This window comes from Natrix helvetica (assembly GCF_964273705.1).
Source record: "Natrix helvetica genome assembly, chromosome: 2".
In the NCBI taxonomy this organism is placed as follows: Eukaryota; Metazoa; Chordata; class Lepidosauria; order Squamata; family Natricidae; genus Natrix; species Natrix helvetica.
The window spans coordinates 72,439,926-72,462,978 of record NC_138552.1 but is presented as its reverse complement, the minus strand read 5'-3'; the positions used below and the strand labels follow the sequence as shown (position 1 = coordinate 72,462,978).

The 23,053-nt window shown below is 40.1% G+C and overlaps 2 protein-coding genes across 8 annotated transcripts in view; one reads left to right on the top strand and one right to left on the bottom strand.

The window, feature by feature from the left end:
- The window catches only part of LOC309388111 (uncharacterized protein), a 47,704-nt gene extending 44,538 nt beyond the window's left edge, over window positions 1–3,166 (bottom strand). For 2 of the 7 annotated variants that reach the window (XM_081945133.1, XM_081945129.1), the window contains exons 1-2: window positions 2,671–3,141; window positions 979–1,117 (exon numbers count right to left, since the gene is read on the bottom strand). Coding sequence is in view for 2 of the 7 variants with exons in the window: in XM_081945132.1 (XP_081801258.1) it covers window positions 3,107–3,124 (18 nt within the window). In the remaining 5 variants the exon portion in view is untranslated. Of the gene's footprint in view, window positions 1–978; window positions 1,118–2,670 lie in introns of all 7 variants that reach the window. The other 5 variants (XM_081945135.1, XM_081945128.1, XM_081945134.1 and 2 more) reach the window with 4 other exon arrangements.
- Window positions 3,167–3,227: 61 nt separating this feature from the next.
- On the top strand, window positions 3,228–20,483 carry ANXA1 (annexin A1). The gene is made up of 13 exons (XM_081945141.1): window positions 3,228–3,365; window positions 6,904–6,983; window positions 8,897–8,990; window positions 10,686–10,780; window positions 12,029–12,142; window positions 13,770–13,860; window positions 14,399–14,478; window positions 14,578–14,634; window positions 16,185–16,278; window positions 17,446–17,541; window positions 18,500–18,558; window positions 19,354–19,476; window positions 20,178–20,483. The coding sequence occupies exons 2-13, from the start codon at window positions 6,918–6,920 to the stop codon at window positions 20,235–20,237; spliced, it is 1,029 nt and encodes a 342-aa protein (XP_081801267.1). The 5' UTR covers window positions 3,228–3,365; window positions 6,904–6,917; the 3' UTR covers window positions 20,238–20,483.
- The last annotated feature ends 2,570 nt before the right edge of the window (window positions 20,484–23,053 follow it).

The window sequence follows — 23,053 nt, the reverse complement described above, 5'->3', positions numbered from 1 at the left end:
GAGTTGAAGTCCACAGGCCATAAAAGGGCTATTGTTTCCCATCCCTGCTCTAGAATATATTTAGGTAATAATAAAAGATAGATAGAATAGATGAGCTTGATTCCTGCAGGTATCTTTTTCTAGGATGTTTTTTTTTGTTCTTTCAGATTCAGGCGGCTTTAAGCTTTGTTTGTTAGATTGTTAACAAACATAAAGATTCGGCATCCAAAATGCATCTATTCAACTTTAAATAGGTCTACAGGTGACTTAGATAGGAGTTTGGGAAAACCTTTTACACACCCGCAATTCTACACACAACTTCCAGCTTTGCATGTTTAGATACCTCTAGGACTGTGCTATAAATTAATCATGTCCACTAGCTTTGTGTAGATTGAATCTGGCCTTTTATTTTTCTTTCATTAGAGTTTACTTAGCATTAACCACATCCTTAGAAAAAGTTGGCTAAAGGGGAGGAGATACCAATGATAACTCAAGTGAGAAGAAAAGAGATTGCTTTTAGTCTTTGCTGCTGTCTCAGTTTCCTGCTCATACTTGGAAAATGTGCATCATTCCAACTGTGTCTCATCCAGCAAATAACTTGGAACAGAATCATGGTGATGGAAAAGGATTTAACTTCACTCCTCTGTTGCAACCAACAAAACCAATTTTGAAACGTTTTACTATACATTAATTCAACAATAATATAAGTGTAGCTTCAGCTTCTTGCACATTAAAAAACTTGTTCAGCCACAATTTTGCACTACAATTGTGCATTTTCATTAAACATCCTTTATTCTTCATCCTTTAAACATTCTGACTTGCTCACATGGAAGAGTTATGGTAGGTTGTTGGGAACATAAGAGGAACAAGACGGAGGTCTTGCAGTCCAATGCCTGCTGATTTTCTAACAGAGATTGCACTGTTATTATTACATGAGTCATAACACTTGAAGAGGCCTAGGGTGAAGCGGTCATGTCTTCCTTAAAGCTATACACCCACCTTAGCTCTGTTTCCAGAAAATTAGAATTAGAAAGGAGAAGCTTCTGAGGTTTGATTGATCTTTTTTCTTCCATGGCTGCTTTTTTTCATCCAAGATCTGATACTTTCTTGTTCTAGATCCTGCTGCTTTAAAAATTCTCTGGGGTAAAAGATGAAGTTTGGAAATGATGGTGTGGGGATGAACTCATATTTCCCTGAGCTTATATTTTTACATACTGCCAAAATGACATAATATTTGTCCTTTTTACAAGTGATAGTTGCCCATTTGACAGAGAGAGAGAGGGGGAGGAGGGAGGGAAGAGGAAAAAGAGAGAGAGGCAGACAGACAGACAGACAGACAAGAACATAGCTAATTGGGTGCCTTTTCTTTACCTATCCATGAAAAAAATCTTACAGCGCTCCATATTTCCTATAATGATGAAGGAATGGTAACAGCAAAATGGGGCAATTTGCCATGGGACAATTCAACAATTCAATTTAATTATTTAAAATAAAATTTAAAAATGTTTTAATTTTTGTCATTCACATTTCATTTTGTCCCTCCTTTTGGATCCTTCATTTAATGATTTTATTCCATCATTTCTTAGGTATGAGTGTAACTTGTTGTCTCATGGCAAATTGGCCGTGGCAAGTCGGCTAAGGGGATTTGTCCTAGAACTTTTGGTGACAATTGTTATTAGCTTTAGCTATAGGTTTTTTTTTTTCTATTCCACTTATATTGGATAGGGTAAGATTTCACTAATTTAGGAGCTCATAAGCAACCATTCTCCATTTTTACAGTTTTGTAGCTCAAGCATTTTTAACTTCATATTTTACAGAAAACAAAAACAAAAACAACAAATCCCATCTTGCTTCTAAAAAGTGGTAAAAGAAAAGTGGGTTGAGTTCTATACTTGAATGGTTTGTGAGATACCAAGATGTCTTGGTGATAATGGGTGTGTGACAGTGGTGGGTTGCCAATTTTGTTACTACTGATTCGGGCGTGTCCCCGTGCATACTTGCGCTCATGCGTGATGCTTCTGCGCATGCAAAGAAGTGTCTGGGCTGGTGGGTGGAGCCTCCTGCCACTGCTACTACCGGTTCGGCCGATCTGGGCTGATCTGGTAGCAACCCACCTCTGGTGTGTGATCTTGAATAAACATCCCCAACTTGTTATATCTTAGATATATTAGCCATCAACCTCATATTTTTCAGGTTAAAGATTATGGCACATGGGAATTGTGGAAATTGAAATCCTATGTAATTGATGGATATCCTGATTAAAGTTGATCTGGACAAAACCTGCAGCATTTGTATACCTATGCTGTAGCCTCATAGTTTCCCAGGGTTAATATAATGTTGTGCGAAACCAACTTTTTCAATACATGTGGTCATCGACTTACAACCATTAGTTTAGCAACTGTTCAAAGTTATCACGGATTGAAAAAAAGTAAAATTAACACTTTTTTTCATTATGTGTCCTCATGCAACCATTGGAGCATTCTCATAGTCACATGATCAAAAATCCGGCACTTGGCAACCATTGCACATTTATGACAGTTGCAGCACCCTGAAGTCATGTAATCTCCATTTGTGACCTAGCCCAGCTGGCTTCTAACAAACAAAATCAGTGGATGAAGCCAGATTCGAATAATGCCTGTGTGATTCACTCGCAATCATGGCAAAAAGATCATAAAATCGGAGACAATTCACTTAACATCCATGTTGCTTATCAACAGAAGTTCTGGTCCCAATTTTGGTGATAAATTCAAGGACTGCTTATAGAAATGATGCTGGTACATACTCTTGTCATATGTTGGTATGACCTAAATAGCTAAAGCTTCTTTGGAGAATCAAAATATAAATTCTACACTGAATCAGCTGCAATTTGTATATATCTGGTAAATACAAAAAAAGGGGGGAACTCTATATTATGTAGCGAAAAGCCTGGGAGGTTATCCAGAAATCATCCTGAATATCAGTTGTAACAGACTAGCCTACCTTACAGTAAGCTTATGCAAGCATTTGTCTATATGTTGAATTATAAATCATGCAGTATATTGCAATAACTTATCAAAGCATTTCAACAGTTAAATGCCATTGCCTTCAAGGCATCCCCAAGAACATTACACAACATTTATTCCCCGACCTTCAGCAGTTTCTGCATTAGCTCAGAACTCAGTTTCTTTAAGCGAGTGGATAGTTTGTTTGAAAGGCTTATCTTTTGACTAAGTAAGTCCTGTATTTAGCCTTCAGAGCAACCAATCACGAGGCTTTTAGTAGTGAGCACTGTTGCTAGGTGTGGCTTCCTGATGGCTCTATAAAAGTAGGAACCGCAACTCAAAAGTTTCCACAGACTCATTTCCCAGCTTGGAAAATATTGTTTTTGAGTTTTGGAAAAGGGAAAGGTATGGCTCTTTTGATATTTGTCCTTTGCTGATAGTTTTATAAGTATGTAGCTTCTTATTTACTCTGGAGTATAACTACTTGAACTTATTTCTAAGTCAATGTAGAGCTATAAGACTATTCATGTAAGTTTATATCTGTTTCTCTTGTCTGTATTTTCCAGTAAGGGAGTAGAAGGCGTTTAAAACTGCATAAACTTCATGGAGTTAAAATTGTTTGTAACAGTCGGTAGCTTAATTGTAAATAACTGTGCATTTTCCCCCTCTTCCTGTTCTTTTCCGTTACCATAGAAAGCAGGATTATTTTTATCTGCCAAAGTATGAGTTAAGAGGGAAAAAATGCGCCCAGTGCCCTATGTGGAAACTTTTTTTCAATAAAAAAAATACATGCTGTGGTTAAGGAAAGCTTGCTTAACCATTTCTCAACTGTTAAATGTTTATTCCTTTGCAGCAAAAATAAAATAGGACTTTTTTTTCCAAAAAGGCAACTCAGTTTAATTAAGTTTTTGTTGGTAATTATTTTTAACATAGGAATGTAAGAACTGCAGTATGTTATTCAGAGTCTTTTTATTTTTCACAAGTATATTCAGAAGTAGATACTGCTTTTTCTTCCTTCTTAAGAGTTTTTTCAGGAATTTGTGGGGGGCGGAGGGGGGGAGAGACAGGTTTTTCAAGGTTCTGCTGCCTCTGGCCATCAAACAAGAGTGACCTGAGGATTAATTTGTCCTGCGTAATGACAGGGAAAATATAGTGTCCCTTCATTTGGAATGAACCTGCATACCCAGCTGAATCTGAAATGCACTTATTAATGAGATGGAACTCAGTACTTCTGAGGAAATAGGTAGAAATCTTAGAAAGATTTTCTTAAATACTTTTCAGTTTGTTGAATTATGCTCATTTTAGTCAGGTTAAGATTGAGCCTCCTATTTTATGCAATCATGCAATTTAACTGTAATTCCAAAAGTGTTTCTGCAGCTAGTATCAAAGGTTTGTAGTGGTCCAGAAAGCAGTCCAAGAAATGTACAAGTTGGCTGGATCTTACAGTGGGTGTAGTTATAATATATCAATACACTCATAGCATCAGCGGGAATGAAACTAAATCTTGTGATGGTCACCTGACCAACTATGTGGATCAGCTGCGGCTATACTGGGAAGTCTCCATTATTTTCCTCCTGGAATTAGGACCGGAATGGACTCCCCAAGAGTTGGGATCCTAGGGCAGGCTTAGGATCACATCCACCTTGGACTTCTGGCTGTGTGCAGGAAAAGTTCTGGGAATTCTACCAGCTGAGATTGTTTCAGAAATAGAGAGGTAGTAGGAAGGCTGTGCGCAGGGATTGACAGTGAGATAGTAACTGGATAAGGAGATATGGGATGCAGCAGGCAGGCCATTCTTGGGGAAGGCCAACCGGGCAGCTAACACTTGTTTTCCAGGCCGCTGTGGTCAGCATCAAAACCTAGTCTTCACAGCCTTGGAGGCCCTGCACTCCAGCTGCCCCTGCTTAATGCCAGGTCGACCTGCAATAAAGCTTAACTCAGCTGATTACGGATGAGAGAACTGATCTGGCCTGCATTATCAAAATCTGGTTGGTGGTAGATGTGGGTCTTCTTCCCCAGAAACATACTCTCACAAGTTTCAAGTGTGACACCAGTTGTGACTCTGGGGCGGGGCTGCTGGCCTAGCTGCTGTTATTCTTGAATCTCGAGTAGCCTTTAGGGGAGCGGCCCCTGGACATAGCTAGATGCAAGCTCTCTTTGTGAAGTTGAGTTTCAGGGATTAGTTGAGCTGGTATTTTGCTGGACCTGCTCCAGGGACTGGAGGCTGGGTACTTTTTTGTACTGATTCATCTCCTTTTCCTGTGGCTAGTACCTGTCAGTGCTATTGTGGGGAGGAGAGGTCCAGCCATTTGGTGTGCTCAAGGCTCTCTCTCCTCCTACTTAACATCCACCTGGAGTTGCTGGGAGAGGTAATCCACTGGCATGGGGTTTGGTATCATCAGGATGTTGATGTTAACCAATTATGTGTGTCTACACCATCAGCAAGTGATTTTATTCAGGTGCTAGTTTAGAGCTTAGAGCTGTAAAGGCCTGAAGCTGGTTGGAATGCTGGCAAGGTGGACTGGCCCCTTGGTTTTTGGTCCCTGGAATCAGGTGATTGACATTTCTGATTCTGGATATGGCAACACTCCCCTGTACAGATCTGGGGAGCAATTTGGGACTCCTCTTGGACTCACAACTCCTGCTGGAAGAAGAGGTGGTAGACATGGCCAGAGAATGAATGAATGTATTGTCTGAGCTTGGTTGTGATATTTCATTACCCAAAATAAGTAGCATTATTAGTGCTAGAGAGGCATTGGCTCAAACCTGTCTTCTGCACCAATTATGCCCATTCCCGAACTGAGGGGCTTCTCACAGTCGCCTTCTGTCTTAATTACCTCCTATTCGGATTACCGTAAGCGCTCTAATCAGGCTGCCCTGGAAGACATCAGAAATCTGCACTAGTCCAGAATGTAGCAGCACATACACTTTTAGGTGTCCTGGGGATCATCCAAGTCATACCACCATTGCATGAGCTATACTGGCTTCCAGTTGCTTTCTAGGGGATATTTAAGGTCCCAGTTATTACTTTTAAAGTCCTATATGGCACAGGCCTAGATTACTTGCAGGACTGCCTCTCCCAGATGGTATCTGCCATTCAGATAGGGTGGGTGAGCTCCAGGTCTCCTCCCTTAAGGTCTCCTTGATGGGACCTTTGAGGCATACCTTCTTGGTCATCACTCCAGGTCTTTGGAATAGCCTCCCACCAGAAATTAGAGGTCGCCAACCTTTCTAGCCTTCTGGAGGACTGTGAAGACCTGGCTCTTTCTCCAAGCATCGGACTAGGATTGTGGGGTTGACCTGTGATGATGTTTGGTCTAGTGCCTGGGGGAAGGGTATGTTTTTAGCTATGGTTTATGTTGTGAGCTACTTAGAGTCACTGTGTGAGCTAGGTGGACATTTAAGTCTTGTAAATAGATGGTAAAATGCCTTCAGAAATGCAGCACAATTCTGCACTTCCTAAAAGAGGCATCAATTGTTGCCCTAGATAGGTCAAGTGTTGGGGGGGAATTTATAAACAACAGCAAAATTTGCTAATGCAAAACATTTTGTTCCGAAAAAGATATGAAATGGTATGTTCTTAATAATACTTTAATAAAATTATTCATGGCTGAAACCAAGAAGATCTTAAGATCTAGTCCAAGTCGTAGCCTCAGTTCGCTTAGTGGGTTCTTTTTAACCACTGATCATTCCTCTCCTAATTCCAGTAACAGGGCAGAATAAATCAGTAAACGATGCTATTTCCCAATCTGGTGCCCTCTGGAATTTGGGTTTCTCTTTTGGAAAGGGAGAGAGGAACCCTCTTCAACTTTTCTAATTATTAAAATGTCTAAAACAGGTAAAAGGCCTTTCCCCTACTGAATAAAAAAGCAAAATAAAGAAAAAAAAAAAGGGGGGGGGAATAGTTTGTCACTTCATTCTGTTCCATCTGTTCCCTTTGCAGAAAGTTGAATCAAGATGGCCTTTGTATCAGAATTCCTGAAGCAAGCCAGGTTTATGGACGATGAGGAACCACAATATATTGTAAGTTTCTCTAACAACTAATCAATTTGACTTTACAAAGGAATGTTGGAAGTATAGTTAAATGAATGGGAGCTGTCATAAGATGCTACAGGGAAGAGTATCAACCAGAAATAGTTCTTTCTGAAATGTATTTGATTATAAGTAGCTCGGGTTGGTAGTTGGGCTGTTGGTCTGAGCTCCAAGCTTGGCCATTTGGTTACAAATATTTCATCACCATTTGAGGAGACATCGTCAATGCGCTTTGAATTGGGCTTGTGCGTCGCAGGCAAGCACAATTCATAGTGCACTGGTGATGAAACATTTGTGACCAAATTGCCAAGCTTGGAGCTCAGACCAACAGCCCATAGCTCTTCCTTTTTCTTTCTAGCAGTTTCTTTTGCTCCTTCTTTGAATAATCAATGTGTTCAATTCCCCACATAAATGATAGGAGGTTTTTTTCCTCCTATTCTACAACTGATACTTTACGGATAAATTCTGGTATGAGCAGCCTTTGTCCAATCCTTTTACGCATGCATTTAAATTTAACACAATTAATTTAAATTTGAAATTAGCATAACATTTGTAAATAAATGCATTTCATATTTTTTGAGCCACAAGGCCAAAAGTCAAGCTTGTGGCTCACACCTGGGAAAGGCAGACTGTCTCATTTTCTCCTCATTGGTATTGGAATAGGTGGCGATGTTCTTTTTAAATGGTGTTAAACTTATTCTTAGGACTTACCTTACAGATCTGATATGCTTTTCACTTCAGAATAGTAGGAAATGAACTCTACTGGCTTTTAGCAATGGTGAGGCAAACACTCCCAAAGAGATTTGGGAGTCATCTTTTCCTTTCTGAGATCAAGAAAAGAGTTTCAAAATACTGAGGCAGTGTTTAGCTGACTTCCTAAAATAAACACTTCTACAAGTAGTCCTCAGCTTATGGTCACAATTGAGCCCAGAGTTTCCATTGCTATGCAAGACAGTTGTCAAGTGAGTTTTGTCTCATTTTATAACCTTTCTTGCCATAATTGTTAAATGAATCACAGCCGTGGTTAAATTAGTGTCACGATTGTTAAGTGAATTTGGCTTTCTTATTGATTTTGCTTGTCAGAAGGTCACAAAAGGTGATCATATGACCCCAGGACACTGCAACCATGATAAATGCATGCCAATTGTCAACAGCAATAGCACTTAGACTTATATACCACTTCACAGTGCTTTACAGCCCTTTCTAAGTGGTTTACAGAATCAGTGTATTGCCCCCAACAATCTAGGTCCTTATTTTGACCACCTCGGAAGGATGGAAAGCTGAGTCAACCTTGAGCCAGTCAGGATTGAACTACTGGCAGGCGGCAGAGTTAACCTGCAATACTGCATTATCACCACTGCATGGCTCTTTGCCAAGCATCCAAATTTTGATCATATGATTATGGGGATGCATGCAACAACGGTCGTAAGTGTGAAAAATGGTCCTAAGTCACTTTTTTTCAGTGCCGTTGTAACTTTGAACGGTCACTAAACGAATGGTTGTAAGTCAAAGACTACCTGCATATAGTTTTTGATATAGTTTCTAAATACTATTACTATGGAATAGCTATACTTGCTAACATTAAAAAAGGGAAGATTTTGCATTCATAGAATTTGTAAGCTCATGCAGAAGCAGGCACCAGTGCCAAGATCATGCTGCTCTTCAAATGAGTCAGCTGTAATAATAACACATTATCGCTTTATAATTATTTATTATAATGAGTGCCTCTTAGCATATTCCCTTACAAATGGTGAAAATGGGTTTCCATCATTGCGTCATCCGGGTTATCATTTAGTTTTCATCTAATAATTATTTTTGAATGTACCTTGGAAGATTTGGGCAAGGAAAGATTTTCAATTTTAAAGCAAATGAAATGTTTTAATTTTTCAATTTATTCTTAACAGAAAAATACAAAAACTGGGTCAGCAGTCCATGCTTATCCCAGTTTTGATCCTTCATCTGATGCGGCTGCACTAAACAAAGCCATAACTGCTAAAGGTAGGAAGGAAAGATCAAATCTGTGAATGTAAATGCTGATTTTTGCTCAGATTCTGATTTCTCCAGTGGTAATGCCAATTTAGCCCATTTTTAAAAGAAAGGTCCACCCAAAAATGCACCCACATTTTTGTGTGCTTTTTCCTAAGCATCTTGTGGAACGGTAGATTGAGACAGTTTCAGCAAAGTCAAAATTGCAGCAGGATAGGTTCAAATCATGCTGTCATTTTTCTTCTTGACAACTTCTGTTTCCTTTTTCCTTGAGGTGTCACACGGACCATCCCATTCAACAAGAGGCCATATGTTGCAATGCTTTACAAGAAATCATTTCCCTAAATCTGGGGTGTCCAACCCTGGGAATTTTAAGGCTTGTGGATTTTTAACTCCCAGAATTCCCTAGCCAATAGGGTTGAATGGAGAATTCTGGAAGTTGAAATCCACAAGTCTTAAAATTGCCAAGGTTGGGCACCTGTGACCTAAATGATGATGAGATGAAGAGTAGTTTTAAGCATTTAGAGAGAATAGAGGCATATGAGAGCAGTTAGCAAGCATTTCAGAGGTGGTATTCAGCAGGTTCTGACCAATTCTGGAGAACCGGTAGCAGAAATTTTGAGTAGTTTGGAGAACCAGTAAATAACCCCTCTGACTGGCCCTGCCCCCATCTATTCTCTGCCTCCCATGTCACAGCTGATAGGGAGGGAATGGGCAGTATCCTTCTCCTGGCACACCCACCAAGCCACACCATGCCCACTAAGCCACGCCCACAGAATCGGTAGTAAAAAAAATTGAATCCCACCCCTGAAGCATTTCCTCTTAAAATGTTAGGAAAAGCAGGCAGAATGTGACTTCTGGAATTCTTTCCAACCTCTTAAAAATACTCTTAGTCATGTGACCAGCAAGGAAGAGAGAGGATGGTTTAGAATGGATGTATCTGTGATAGTCTCAAGAATATGAATTAGTGGGACTTTTTTCTTCAGAGCCTCTAGTAGAACCTGGATCATGTTTAAACCTAAACTTATCTTTGGAGGCTTCTTCACCTCATACCAAAATCTAGTTCCATTCTAGTCCAGTACGATCCCACAGAGTTGGCCTCCTCAGGGTGCCGTCGGCCAGACAGTGTCCGCTGGTGACCCCCAGGGGGAGAGCCTTCTCTGTGGGAGCGCCTTCCCTCTGGAATGAGCTGCCCCCAGAGCTCTGCATAATCCCTGACCTCCGGTCCTTCCGACGCGCCCTAAAAAGTTGGCTTTTCCAGCAAGCCGGCCTGGCCTGTTAATGTTAATGTTAATTTAAATTTATTTTAAATGTATTGTTTCTTTAAAAAAAAATCGGTTTGGTCTTTTTGGAAATGGGTTTAATCTTTTTTAACTTTTGTGATGTGTGTTTTTAATGTTGTACACCGCCCTGAGTCCTTTTGGAGAAGGGCGGCATATAAATCCAAATAAACCTAACACTAAACCTAGAAAGTTGTTCTTCAGCTGGACAGAATCCAATATCCCGTGACATATTTCTCTTTCCAACGTACTGCTGGAAGGAATTAAAAAAAAAGAAGACTTTCAGCCAATCAACAAATATCTTGATGAAAACAATCTTGTTGATAACTCGGTTGAGCAACAGTGTTACCTTTTGATGCATTGGTTGTAGTATGGATTGAATTGATTATGTTTGTATTAATGAATTTTTTTCTCATTCATGATTTAGGAGTTGATGAAGATGGCATCATCAATATTTTGACCAAAAGAACCAATAGCCAACGACAGCAGATCAAAGGGGCTTATCAACAGGCACATGGCAAGGTAACTTCCTTAGTACATACCTTGCATAGATACTTTTCACTTTTAGCATATTATGTATGATTAAATCGGTCTTTCTCAAACTTGGCAATTTTAAGAGGTGTGGAATTCAACTCCCAAAGTCCACCCATCTTAAAATTGCCAAGTTTGAGAAAGAACGGCTGAGATGAATAAATACAATATTAAATTCATTACCATGTTGATGGTTGGAACATGACTTCTAAAAACAGGCTGCATAAAGCACACTAGCTTTTTAATATTGGTGGGAGGAGAGGTATAGCTTCCAGTTGACCCTCATGGTTCTGATTCGGGTTTGAGGAGCTTCATTGTAGAATATAGAATAATAGGAAAGGATTTTGAAAGTCTTCTAGTCCAGCATTCTCCTCAAGCAGGACATGCTATATCCATGATGGCAAACCTATGGCATGCATGCCACAGGTGGCATGCGGAGCCATATCTGCTGTCAGATATGTGAGCCGCGAGCTGTCAGTTTCAGCACGCATGCGCGTGCCGGCCAGCTTATTTTTGGCTTTGCAGAGGGCTGTGGGAGGCCGTTTTTGCCCTCCCCAGGCTCTGGAGGTTTTCCTGGAGCCTGGGGAGGGCAAAAACAGCCTTTGCTGCCCCCCCCCGGAGAAAATACCAAGCTCAGCTTGGAGGCGACACACATGGCGGGTGAACGCAGGTTTTTTTTTTGTGCATGCGCATGTGGGGGGCACGCTTTGCATTATGGGTTCCGGCCTGCGCATGCATTATCATGAGTGTACGCTTGCATTTTTGGCACCCAACAACAAAACGGTTAGCCATCACTGTGCTATACCATTTCAGATGAATGGCTGTCCAGTCTCTTCTTGAAAATGGGGTTTTTGTCTCCTATTTTTTTTTAAAAATAGAACCTGTATCATCCAGTTACAAGCAGGTAAGCCCCACCTGTGAATGGTGTGAACAGAATGAGCAAAGAAAAGCCACTTTACAAGGATAAATTAAAAAGGACTTCAACAAATCTACTGGAACTGTTTGTTCTGTAACGGCGAGCTTTATTTAGGAGATTATGGCATGTCCAGAGTACAAAAGACAAGGGAGTATGTACATATTAAAAAAAATGTAAACCAACTGCTTTTTCCTTGAGGCAGGAAGAATGATGTCTTTATACATGGTTTGGTATTGAACATTTTCTTGTGTGTTTGGAAAATACTGTTTTATCATTTGAATAAGTTCTATACAGAGTTGTTATACATTTGTTTTTTCTCATAGTCTCTGGAAGACGCTTTGAAAAAAGCTCTCAAAGGTGAACTAGAAGATGTTGTTGTGGCTATGCTGAAAACTCCTGCCCAATTTGATGCTGACGAGCTTAGATACTCTATGAAGGTATGCTTGTCTTTCAAGGGTGGACATTATACTAAAGGGATATGAGTGAGAGAGAAATCTTCTCATTTAAAGCAGGGGTCCCAACCTTGGCAACTTTAAGAGTTGTGGACTTGCTCCTGGAATTCTCCAGCCAATGGCTGGGAAATTTCAGCAGTTGGAGTCCACAATTCTTAAAGTTACCAAGATTGGACACTCTTGGCTTAGTATGTTTGCTGGAAGTTGTCATGTGCTCAATCAAGAAGCTGAAGGAGTTCCATGATGATTGCACTGTAAATATATAGCCAATATAAGGTGTGTGTGTGTGTATGTGTGTGTAACCACATGGTTCAGTACAATGCAAACTGCTTTGGGCTGAATTCCCACTTGGTCCTCCGAGTTCTATTAAGTGGTAGGTGTTAAGAATTCCCAAAGTCCATAGTGAAGTGATCAAGGACAGAAAGAATCTAGAATATGTGCAATTAATGTAATTGTTTTCCGGTGTGTGGAATCAGTCCATTTCAACAAATTTCTTCTTTGTCGTTCCCAAACAAACCTCCTTCAAAACAGCTTACGTTGATCCATCCAATTCATTCTGTTCTTTGTTTCTCTTTTCCTTTCTTTTTCTCTCAAAATATTTCAGTACCATTAATATGATCTTGGCATATTACAAGAATAAACGTCTTGGAAATTACAAGGCAATTTATCTGACAAGTCAGTTTCACAGTTAGAAGAAATTAAGAGTTACCTGCATTGGAGAGCAATATAGAATTATTCTTCCTTTGAAACGATGGGGTCGTATTGACAAATGATGACAGTCAAAAAAGAAGATAAGCTTTAGAGTCTTTTCCATAGTGTCCTCAAAACAGAATAACATGTGTCAGATTTAGATAATGCGGCAATCTAAATTATCTGTGGTTTACAACAAAAATAAAAACTAATACATAGTAAGGTATCAAAATACCTAAAAGAAACCATTGACAGAAGTCAAGTAGTGCCACACTTCTAGTGCTTTCGGGGAAAGTTCCATCTTCAATTAATCTGGAAAATAGATAATGTCAGAGTCAATTGAGCTGCCATTCCAGAGGAATGGGTGGGTGGGGGATCGCACTTCTGGACTTTAGATCTCTGACCTCCTGAAAATAAAAAAAGTACCTGCTGCTTCCCCAAATATCATTGGATCATTTGGCACAACTTCAGTGGAGAAATACAGTCCTGCAAGTAAGGAGTCAAGCCAGAATAGGCTTTATGGATTAAAACTGCACTTAAAATTGCACTCAGAAACTAATAGAGACCCTGTCCAGGGTCTCCAGAATAGTCTAAGAGGAACCTATCAGCAATCGCTGAGCCCCTGCATTTTGACCACTGCAAGTGGTCTTTAAAGGCAGTCCCATGTAGAGCACATTGCAGTAGTCTAAATGGATGGTAATAAGGACATGACAATATACAATGAAAGCCAGCCCCATGTTAATCTTCATAGTTCAAGATTCCATTATTGTGTCCTGTCATCCAGGTAGCTATAGGTGAACTAATATTTCCAGCAAGGGCATAAAAGCTGGAATTGTAGCTCAGTAACATTTTATAGCCAAAGGTTTCTTGCATCTGCCTGAAATAAAGCTTTGCTTATGTATATTGATTTATTGCCAAACAGGGGCTTGGAACAGATGAAGATATCTTAATTGAGATTCTGGCATCAAGGAATAATAATGAAATTAGAAACATCAGCAGACAGTATCAAGAAGGTAAATTACTCCTTAAAAAAACAACACCTTAGATCTATTTTGTTAATGCCTCTTCAGCTAATAATATAAAGCATTTTGGTAGTCATGTGTTGATACAGTTGAAGTTATATATCTGGTTTATGGCACACCTGAACAAAAAAAAACCCAGCTGATAATTTGTAAGGATTTTTAGAACCCTAAATTCTAGAAGATTTTTACCAATTGAAGATAAAAACTAATGTCAGACTAATGTACAAGAAGGAATAGAACATCTGTAAAGTCGTATTCTGTTTTTGAACATCTGAAAACAACTTGGCATGTTTATGATAACCTGCAAGTTTTCCAATGAAGATAAAATTGGAATTTCTCATGGAAAGCTTTCAAGGTATCATTTACATCTTGCCTTGTGAAATCTAAGCAATGATTTAAAAATGCAAGCCCGAGGAGATTACAAAAGGAATTGAGTAAAAATGTAGAAGCCCTTATGTAAGGAAGAAAATAATTTATGGCTAATGCTTGCATTTGAAACTCTTTTCTCAATATGTTTGCTCTTCTGCAGCTTTTAAGAGAGATCTCGCCAAAGACATTGTCTCAGACACTTCTGGAGATTTTCAGAAGGCTTTGGTTGCCTTAGCAAAGGTTTGTATTACTCCATGATGTTCAGAAGTCATATTGGTTCAGGAATGATCTGTGATTCTGGTATGCAATATTGAATTAAGTGAGACTGATTTGTTTCAGGGTGACCGGAATGAAAATCCACATGTGAATGAAGAGTTGGTAGACAATGACGCAAGGGTAAGGAATACTTATTGCTACTTTTGATGTCTGTTTTGCCTTGCTTGTCAAAAACGAGACTTCCTTCAGGCAAGTGAATCCCTTCCAAGCACTCCTCCCATCTTCCCAGGGAAGAAAGGATATGGAAGCTGCATTTCCCAGCAGAATGTCCCAAAGGTGCTTTTTTCCAAAAGACAACTGGACTTCCTGTATTATTTCCTTTTGAAAACATTTTGCTTTTCATTCAAGAAGCTTCTTTATTACAGAACTGAATAAGCTTCTTGGATGAGAAGCGAAATGTTTTCAAAGGAAAAAAAACCCAAGAAAGTCCAGTTGCCTTTTGGAAAAAGCATTTTTAGGACAACTATGGCCTGTATGATTGAGAATCTCCACAGACATTTCCCAGCAGAAGTATTGGATACAAGACCACTTTAAATTTTACAGCCACCAAAAGGCATAAGCAAAAGGACGTGGCACCTATGGGCTTCCTGTAACGAATCTTTGTTGGGGGATTTACTTCCTGCCATTGCTTTTCCCAGTTGGTCAGTGGCTGATCCTTTCTAGGAACCATCTTATGTTTCTTGGATGGCTCATATAAACTCATCTGTTCAAGAAGTGTATTAGAATTGCATGCCAAGAGAGGAAGTGATAGATCCTGCAGGAAACACATGCCTATGTAGACAAATGAAATAGGGAATAATGCACATCAAAATGTCAGAGGGTAGGACTTATGCTGAAGCCTTTAATCCTTTAACATTAGCTGCTATCCAGCTGTGCCTTGCTGGGGTCGGTAAATGAGGAGCTGAATCTAGTCCCTGAATGTGATTAACTTCCTCATGTGTCCATTAGTTGCGGGAAATCCTCAGGGAGTGAACCAGTGGTGGGTTCCTACCAGTTTGGCCAAACCAGTAGTGGTTTGGCGGCCTTGAACCGGCAGTGACCTAGGCCTGCCACGCCCCTGAACCGGTTCTACGAGTGGTGCCATAGGGGACACCATCTTGGTTTTTGCTTCTGCACATGCGCAGAGCAATTTTTATTGCACTGTGCATGCATGCGCAAGCAATGCACCCATGAGCGAACCGGCAGTAGTGACTGCCGGAACCCACCCCTGGAGGGATAATCAGGACATTAAATTAGTATCAATAACTACTGAGTTTTTGGGAGGTACATTTTGGGAGGTACACATTGACAGCCATCAGCCATCAGCTGATCAAAGGAAACTCTTCTTTTTCATACTGGCAAAATGATAGCTGTTGTACCTGAAACCAGATAGATTTTTCTTTGGAGTAGACTTAACACACATCACTGAGTTTTCAGAGTCACCCCCATATGAGAGCTAATGTAGTGGTGAAGGGTGTTGAGATATGGGGCTGAAAATTTTGGAGTTCGGATTTTGCTGTGGTTATAACCCCAGTCAATGGTCTGGTTCTCAAGCCTTTCATCCACAGTTGGAGGTCAAGTTGACACCTTCTGAAAAGAATGCTGTTACAAAGTCTTTTGCTTGAATCTGATTATTATATCTCTAATGTTTTGGAATCTCTCTCTTGAAATGGCTTCTTTCATTGTAATAGAAATTATACGAGGCTGGAGAGAGAAAAAAAGGAACGGATATTAACGCTTTCATTGACATTCTCACTTCCAGAAGTCACCAACACCTTCGAAGGGGTAAGCAGAAAGCAAGAAACGGCATAAGTTACAAAAGCTCTGAAAAATGTGACTTATGACCATTTTTCACACATATGACCATTGTAGCATTCCATGTTCATGTGATCAAAGTTCAGATGCTTGACAACTGGCACATATTTCTTATAGTTGCAGTGTCCATGTGATCATCTTTTGCAACCTCCTGACAAACGAAGTCAATGGAGAAGCCAAATGCACTTAACAACTGTGTTACTAATGTAAAAACTGGAGTGAGTCACTTAAAAAAGCACCAACTCACTTAGCAACTGTCTAGCTTAGCAATTGAAATGTTGGGCTCAATTGTGGTTGTAAGTCGAGGACCACCTGTATTTAAATCCAGAAATGGAGTGCACAGCCCTTCTTATTTAAGTCAAACTTACATAATTTGGGATTCCAGGAGTCTGTATAGCTTTCAGAAGCCTGGCATGTTGTTGTGGCCTGCCAGTAGTCAGCAGAACTGGCAGCAGATTTGGACAGTGAGGAGGTTGGGGAGGAACATAGGCCAGTCCTGGAGTCTGGAGAAGGCACTGATGAGTGCTCTGCTTCAGAGGCAGAGATGGGGCCAGGGCCATCTGACAGTTATCAGCTGCCTTCGGAGTCAGAAATCAGTGAGGCAGACGAACAGCTGGAGCCTGTTCGCAGTGTGCCCATGCACAGAGTTGCTAGACGAAGGGAACAGCTAAGGAACAAGAGTCAACTTGGATATGGTCACAGGTGGACGGTGAATGGCCCTTCCCATAGGGAATAAAAGAGGAGCAAAAGGAGAGGGGACTTTGCAGGAGACAAATAGTTCATTCCTGCATTCTTGCCAAGTATTGCAGCATCTGAAAGATATTGGCCTGGCCACTCTCCAAGCCTGATAAAGATTGGTAATTGTGAATTATCTTGAAAAACTTTGGGCCGGGATTTTGCTGGAGAGGAATTCACTGTAAATTAAATAAAAGGGGATTATCGGGACGAGGACTTGGCTTCATGCTGCTGGGGAAGCCTAGGCCAGAACACATGTGGTCTCTGTCTTTTCTAAAAGTGGACAGCAGATTATAATCTTGATTTGATAGATGGGGAAAGTATTAAATACGTGCAGCATAATCCAATCCTGTGTGCTTGTTAGGGAAACAATCTGTTCCAAATTGTCCTCTTTGGTTTCAGTTTTTAAGAGATACCAGAACTACAGCAAACATGATATGGAGAAAGTCCTGGACCTTGAGCTGAAAGGAGACATTGAGAATTGCTTGACGGCAATTGGTATGTAACTCTCTTCTGTCCTAAATTTGGTCTCAAGATTATGCCTTCTGGAATGTTATTCTCCTAGAGATCAGATTGGCCCTGACCCTTTTGACTTGTGAATGCCCTCGTTGTGTTCTTGGGCATGGAGGTCAGCGTGTCACTTGGGCCACTATATGGTTTTATTGCCAGTTATTATTGCTTTGATCTCAGCTGCGGACTGTGTATTCATTTTGCATTTTTGTATGTGTGTTTTTGCTGGTTTCCCCCACCCCCCCCAGTCTCACTTATTTGAGAGGAGCAGCTATAAAAATAGAAACAAATTAATTTGCCTCTTAGTAACCTAATAAGACTCCAGTCCTACACGTTGCCCTTGAAGCTGGGGAGGGCATAGCAGCCTTAGATCTTGCCTTCCATTGTCAATCAGTGACGTTAATAACAACCAAGTAGTTTGTATTATGTTTTGTTAAACTTTTGTCATTCTGTAAATGAGTTTTGGTACATGCAAAAGTATGAAAGGATAGAAAGAGTCTTATCTTATTATTATACAATCATTTCCAGAAGAAAACTAGTAAATCTAAGAAAGAAAATAAAAATATCTGATGGGTGTTTTTTTTAAAAAAAGAATAAATAAATAATACATAAATAAATGTAAATAAGCTTTGGGAAATATTCAGTTTTATCAACAAAACAGAGGAGCATGTATCTGTTTTATCTTTTCTTTGCCAACTGTGTTTTAACATTTTGGATAAAACTTTACTAATCAGTTCAAGATTATTTCTTAAAGTCATAAAAAGGTTTCTTCCTTCCTGCTTCTCTGCCCAGTTCTGCCACAATTCTTTTGTTAGCTATATATAACCGTAATGTGCAATTATTCATGAGATCGCACACTTTGGGAAAATACATTGTGTTTCTTTCTTTGCACCTTGCTTTTGTTAATTTATGGTCATAAATAATCTTGGTTCTTTCTCATTTCCAGTCAAATGTGCTGTGAGCAAACCGGCTTTCTTTGCTGAGAAGCTGTATCTAGCAATGAAGGTAAAAGAAATGTTACCACCAGGAAAGGGGCTTTGTTTTAAAAGCGTATAACAACACAAACATGACATTTTCAATCTTCTGATCTTTTCTCTTGAAAAAGAGAATAATCCATTTGTACTACATTTCCAGTTAAGGCAGACAATTTTGGGCACAAGTTAGAAATAACGGTTTCAAAGAACATAAATCCTTCCCTTCCCCACCTACCATTCAGTCAGAATTGAAGAAGCTTCCTGAATGAGAAGCAAAATATCTTCAAGGGAAAAAACAAACAAAAGTGCAGTTGCTGTTTGAAAAAGCACCTTTGGAATTGCACACAAATGTTTGCTGTTGGGAATATGCAAGATCTCATAACCTGCCTGTCAAACAGTATCTGGGAGTGGTTCATTATATTGCTTACAATGGTGGAGGCCTTTCTGAAATCAGAAAAGGACTCTCTGACTCCATGGAGACAGATTCCCCTCTAACAGAAACTCAGGTGGCGTAAACAGTGGAGTGTGAACTTTCTAGAACAGACAGGTGTGGCTTGAGTTTCATTCATATGGGTGCAGACAGAAAGATTATGATGTCTATTTCTGAATGAATATGCAAAGGACTTTTGTTCTCTGAGGTAGCTCTTTGGTGTGGTATCCTTGGTGTTTTCTGAGTTACAAATGGTTCTTTTGTTGTCTTCTTGAAAGACTGGAGACCTATCATAAAGGCAAAGAAAGTGTAAATTATCTCATAAACCAATTCTTAAACTCAAGAATTATGAAAATAATTTATTTCTATTCTCCCCCCCCCCCCCCAATCCCACAGGGTTCCGGAACCCGTACCAGAACTCTGAACAGAATTATGGTGTCACGGGCTGAAATTGACATGAATGAAATCAAAGGTTTTTACAAGCAAAAATATGGGGTGTCTCTCGGCCAGGCAATTTTGGTAGGTTATTTCTGCTTTTATTTGCGGCTAACATGGGTTTAAGGAATTAGACTTTGTGATTAAGGAATTAGAACCAGAACTAAGTAGCTTTGTGGTTTGCAACGGGAGTCCAGGATTTTTATTTCCATTGACAGAATTATATATATTGTGACTGTATTTGGGTGGGGGTAACAGTAATATAATTGAGACTATTATAGCAATAACGCTTAGATTTATATACCTCTTCACAGTGGTTTGCAGCCTTCTCTAAGCAGCTTACAGAGTCAGCCTATTGCCCCAAACAATCTGGGTCCTCATTTTACCGACCTTGAAAGGATGGAAGGCTGAGTTAAGCCTGGTGGGATTTGAACTACCCAATTGCAGGCAGCCGATAGTCAGCAGAAGTAACCTGCAATACTGCACTATAACTACTGCGCCACTGCGGTTCTTAATCTTATAATTAAGATTACGATTTTTTTTTATTATCCTTATTAATCTTTAGACCATGTGTTCGCCCAGTTTTTAATGTAATTCTTCAGCACACATAAAATACTGAGTTTTTATTTTCTGTGGATGCAGCCAAACAAGTAGAGACAGGATCGTGTATCGTGCATGAACTTAGCTTTAGAATATAAGTAGGGGTGAGATGAACAGGAGGGACATGATTGCACTACTCTGGTTTTGTTGGATATGAATTCTTTTCATTTTTTTTCCACATGCAGGATGAAACAAAGGGCGATTACGAAAAGATTTTGGTGGCTTTGTGCTGCGGTGACAACTAAGTTCTGCATCTTGTACATTCCAGTTACTTCCTTGAGAAAAGTTGAGAATACGATCTTCCTTAATTACAGGAATCTTTGAACCACGCTTTCTTTGAATAAGAAGAAAGCCCCTTTTTTTATACATATATCCAAAGCCAAGAGCATAGAAAGAACCATTGTGTTTGCGTTTGCAAGATTTGCCTATATAAAACAGGGTGTTTGTCTACACAGGTCTAGTTAACATTCCGAATAAAATCAAATCTGTTATCCAGTGTGATGATTCGTTTTCTTCTGTCGATGTTGATTCTGTGCCTTTAAGAAAGAAAGTTGCAAAACCTTCAAATATTAATTCTAGGAAGAAGTTCAGTGACAACAGTCTAAGCACAATGAGCCTTACCAGTGGCCCACACCCTTAGACATGCATTCTGGTTGCCATACAATAGAACCTTTCAAAAGTTCTAAGGAAGAATACTAGAGCAGTGGTTCTCAACCTGTGGTTCGGGACCCCATTGGGGGTCGAACAATCCTTTCACCGGGGTTGCCTAAGTCCATTGGAAAACACGTATTTTCGATGGTCTTAGGAACCGAGACACCAATTTTATGGTTGGGGGTCATCACAATATGAGGAACTGTATTAAAGGATCGCGGCATTGGGAAGGTTGAGAACCACTGTACTAGAGGCATGCTGGAAATGGGATGACTGACCCCTAAAGAGGCCCTGATGGTTTCTACCATAGTCAAGACACATTTATAAATATTAGTGATCACCTACTTGAGGAGCACCTACTTGTCAGTATGCAAGGTTTGGACCGGATCTTAAAGATCATCTAGATTTCTTTGCCCATTGCAGGAATCTACTATTACAATATTCTTGACAGATTATCATCCAATGTGTATTTAAACTCTTTCACCAAAGACTCCACCCTTTCTTGAGACCCTCTGCTGTGTTGCATGACATCTCATTGTAGGACAAGCAGTGACGTGCAGGCAGGGGAGGCACAGCCTCACCACTGTCATCCTGAAAAGAAAAGAAAATGTAAAAGGAAAAAGGCGAGAGCTGAGGTCAGGCTGAGCTAGTTGCTGCCTCACCGTGGATGACTCTGCTTAACTGTGTAAAAAAGCCTCTAAAAAAGCGCCCTGTACTATGAGGCAGGAGAACTGCATGCCTCATCTAGTCTGACTTTAGGCGTTTTATGATCACTCAAGCAGAGTTAAGCAAGGGTTAAAAGCCTAAAAATTCCTGACGTAGGTGAGGCACGCAGTTCTCCTGCCTCATAGTAGAGGGCGTGCGTTTGGGCGGGGCTTCTTCAGAGGACCTGAGGCAAGAGCAGAGTTGAAATCCTCTCTGAAACAGCTGGAAAAGGTACGTGTGGGTCGGAGGGAGGAGGAGGAATTCAAACTTCATCCTCCTGGTGCGGGGCTTTGGACAAAGGTTCCTGTGGTCTCCTCGCTGGTGCTCTTCCCTCCAATCCAACTTTGTGTGTGTGTGTTTGAGAGAGAGTGAGTGAGAGAGAGGGAAGGGGGTAGGAGAGATAGTCCAACTTCTGTGTGTGTGTGTGTGTGTGTGTGTGTGTTTGAGAGAGGGAGGAAGGAGGAGAAGGGAGAAGAAAAAGAAAAAAGCAAACTTCTTTCGCAAAGGAGAAAAACAAATGCTGTCACTTTAAATCAGAACTGAGCATGCCTGGCTGTGGAATTCTGGGAGTTGAAGTTCACAAGTCTAAAAAAAATTGAAACCCACCACTGTGTCATAGCCATAAACCTCACCGCACATCACTGAGGACAAGTAAAGCCAATATTTCCTTTTTCATTCAATTGCAATGAATGTATTTTTGGCCATAAAAAAAAACTCTCGTAGACTATGCTTAAGAAACCTCTAATATTTACAGATACCTTTGCACAAAGAAGAAACATGTTAGGTTTGCTTAAGTTAATAATTGGCTCAGACAAAATCTAGACCTCTGAATTGGCACAATTATAGGCATTGTACAAGTGTAAGTCTCTCTTGAACACTATGGTCTGTAATTATGAAACAGGATGTTTAGACCTTGATGGAATAAATAATTCTTACATCTTTTAAGTGAAGTGCTATATTGCATTAACTTTTATCCCAGATAAAATGTTAGGGTTTAGGATTTTGGGCAAACCAACTAATGATTAAGGTATCTGCTTATCAAAGACAGATATTTTTTTAGAAATTTCACAATGCAAAGGAGTATTTCCAGAATTAGGATTCATTGAGAAGGGGATCACTGGCTTTTTGATACGGCAACAAGAAATCCAGTGCTGCAGCAGAAAATTGGGGTAAGACTGCCTCTCTCTTCTGTAAAAAGATCATTTAAAAGTTACACGATTGTGGATCTGGGATCCAAGACAGAAAATAAATTTCTATACTTTCTCGAACAAGGAATAAAAAAGGAGATCGGTTGGGGCTCCTAAATTAAAGAGCTTTCTTATATAAAAAAAGGATGGGAATGGTCTACCAAGTATCAAATTCCCAAACACTTCCACCCTGCCCAACCCAACTCACTTGGGTGGAAAATCAGGGTATACATTGAAAAAATAACTAACGTAAAAGATTAAGTCACTTGAAGTTTCATGAGACCTGGAATGAAGAACCACACCTCATCCAGCTTTTGCTAAATAATAAGATGTGTTCTTAGTATTGTGGGTAGCTAAACATTTATAGCACGGCTGTTAAACGCACGTCATTACATGACATATTGGAACTTCCCCTCCCTTTGCTAAACCGGGCGTGGGCATGGCCAGCGCATGATGCATCTGGCGCATGGGCCGTGAGTTTGACAGCCCTGATTTGGATGGTCTTGGGCTGTTGGGCT